Genomic DNA, 2,537 nt, shown 5'->3' on the forward strand with positions numbered 1-2,537 from the left:
TCACATACTCAACGACCCTTTAATTGTGGGCATTCTACCAACAGTTATACCCCTCATTTGATCCTGAAGGCTAAACACTAACTTTGGTTTCCCCCATAGCTCCATATAATAATAAGAATTTTAGGTGGGTGTTTATATTCGTCCTAATTCACACAAGTACAAGTGTGTATTATATGCATGTGTGAATTGGAAATGTTTTTTTTTTTTTTTTTTGCATATCCCAGGCCCCCCTGAGACACCTTCAGAGAGTAGGATCAGGGCTAGGGTCTGCCATTATCAAAGGTGACCCTAGAGCAATTAGGGTTAAGTGCCTTGCTCAAGGGAACATCAGAAGATTGTTCACATTGTCGGCATGGGGATTCAAACTAGCAATTTTTCTGTTAGTGGCCCAGCGCTCTAACTACTCTAGCCGATGGCTATCTGCTGCCTCAATGTGTCTATCCCTTGCCTGTCTCACAGTTCTCACAAGCATGCTTGTGGGGGAAACCACTTATAATTTCATGTAGTCACCACAATGAGGAACTGCCTTCAGTAGGGTCAGTTAAAAACACCTTGATGTTGAATCAAGCCTCAGTTTAAATGGATGGATAGGGGCTCTTTATCGGTTAAAGAAGCCAAGCATCGTTGTTTAGAGAGGGCCCTTATGTTTTCTGAAGATCCCAGGCAAACCCTTATCTGCTCATGCAATTTTCTAGTATTATCAAATTTGAACTACAGGTACAACCATTGTTTGCCTCTGGCAACAGTTACTGTAGACCATATTTCAAGCATTCATTCCTGAACGTAAGAATATACATTTCAGTTTAAAGCAACATTCATGGCTGCTCCAGGGAGTTTGTCAAGATATTGCCAAGTAAAATTTTGGTCACATCTCATGTCTCCAACCAGTCATGTTGTGTGGCCTTTGCATACATAGTGTTTTAGTGTCTCACCGTTTATCTTCAGCATCTCAGAGCTCAGAATTATGACATGTATGCTTACACAGAGAGATAAAGTGTTAGCTGTAACTCTGTAAAATGGAAAGAGTAAACTGTCATTTTCAATAACCATCACTACTCTCAATAGTAATGAGCAAAACTTTTCATAGACCTTGACACTACAATATCCTTTGAATTACTTAGTCTCAATTTCAAATCAGTTACCCTTTATTTTCTTGCAACTTTGGGAAAAAAATATACATAAAAAAGAAAATGCAAGCAACAAAGTGATTGTCATTCTTTCTGTGATAACATACTCAGACATATAGGCTATGAATGAAAAATGACAGCTGACAGTTTGACATTGGTAGGCTACATTTTAGCCATATAAAAGTAGATTGTGAAAAAATATGACAAGTTACTGTGCTGAATAGATCAAATACCTAGGTAACATAATTAGTTGTTTAACATGCTCTCCTCATAAGGCATTGTGTCCACATTGACCTGAATATTGTCCAGTATTATGTAATGTTCACCACAGTATTGGTCTCCATGTGCTATTGAAGTCATACACATATGGTTGGTATTTATATGTTTTGTAGAACGTGGAGAGAAGCGACGATCTGACTAAATTGTCCTCTGTACTTAGTTCTTCTGACTTTTGAAAGATGTCCTTACAGTACTCCGTAGCTTGCTGCTTCCGTTTGGTTTTGTATCTTCTGTTCTGAAACCAGATTTTAACTTGGGTCTCGGTCAGTCCCAACGTGTTGGCAAGATTGGCTCTTTCGGGAGCGGACAGGTACTTCTGGTGGTTAAATTTCTTCTCCAGTTCTAACACTTGCAGATGCGTAAAGGCAGCGCGCGAGCGCTTCTGTTTGCCGACTGATGTAAAACTTATCATGGCATCTGGGGTGCTAGAACAAGAGCTGTCAAATAAATCTGTAAAAGAGAGACATGATTAGCCCATTTGTGGTGTGGTGACTTTGCGTCAAAAGCTGGCAATTGACAGGTAAACTGCCTACTCCACAGGTTCATATGGAATAGGTTTATTTCCAGTTGTTATTAGCATGAGTCCAGGGAATCTGGCACAACACCGTCAATCAATACCTTAGCCTAAACTATTTTTAAGTAGCCTACATACAATCCAATGTGCTCACCTTTCCGCGCTTCAAATGCTGTATCCTGTGCGCAAAGTTCCTCTGACTGTGATACATGCTCGCACTGTTGGTTATTCCATTGCGCGCATCCCTCCTTGGACTTGTGTGAGGAAGAGCACCTGAAGTTTAGCCGTGTATTCTCTTTAATGGAGAGGATGTCCTCGATGAAAAACGAAGTTGGTGGCTTGACTGTCTCCGACATTCTGCAGTTAGGAATCCACCGTATGGGCCAACGAATGTATGCTAGGCTTGACTGAATCGCACAAGCCAAGTGGGGAATGATGCCCGGGACACAGGGCTAACTCGTTACAAAGCTTATACCTTGGGAAAGACTTACTGGCGCGTCAATTTATACTAGTGCTGTAGTGGTCATGACAGCACAAGCGACTGGCGAGACGCGTAATCTCGGCGACGTCACGGGTGTAGGCTACCTGGATGACACTGATGATAGGAACAGAACTGC

At 41.5% G+C, this 2,537-nt stretch overlaps 1 protein-coding gene across 1 annotated transcript; it reads right to left on the reverse strand.

Moving 5' to 3' along the window:
* Positions 1–1,158: 1,158 nt before the first annotated feature.
* LOC129853540 (homeobox protein Nkx-3.1-like) lies at positions 1,159–2,276 on the reverse strand. Its single transcript, XM_055919685.1, has 2 exons — positions 2,075–2,276; positions 1,159–1,856 (listed from the first exon to the last, which is right to left on the reverse strand). Exons 1-2 carry the CDS (start codon positions 2,274–2,276, stop codon positions 1,450–1,452), a joined length of 609 nt encoding a protein of 202 aa, XP_055775660.1. The 3' UTR covers positions 1,159–1,449.
* Between the last annotated feature and the right edge of the window lie 261 nt (positions 2,277–2,537).

Source organism: Salvelinus fontinalis, chromosome 4, assembly GCF_029448725.1.
Source record: "Salvelinus fontinalis isolate EN_2023a chromosome 4, ASM2944872v1, whole genome shotgun sequence".
NCBI classification, from domain to species: domain Eukaryota; kingdom Metazoa; phylum Chordata; class Actinopteri; order Salmoniformes; family Salmonidae; genus Salvelinus; species Salvelinus fontinalis.

Bases quoted from the DNA above. Each gene is read 5' to 3' on its own strand.
- LOC129853540 (XM_055919685.1), bottom strand. From the start codon at position 2,276: ATGTCGGAGACAGTCAAGCCACCAACTTCGTTTTTCATCGAGGACATC. The intron at 1,857-2,074 runs GTGAGCACATTG...TCTCTTTTACAG, and splicing joins AGCATTTGAAGCGCGGAAAG to ATTTATTTGACAGCTCTTGT.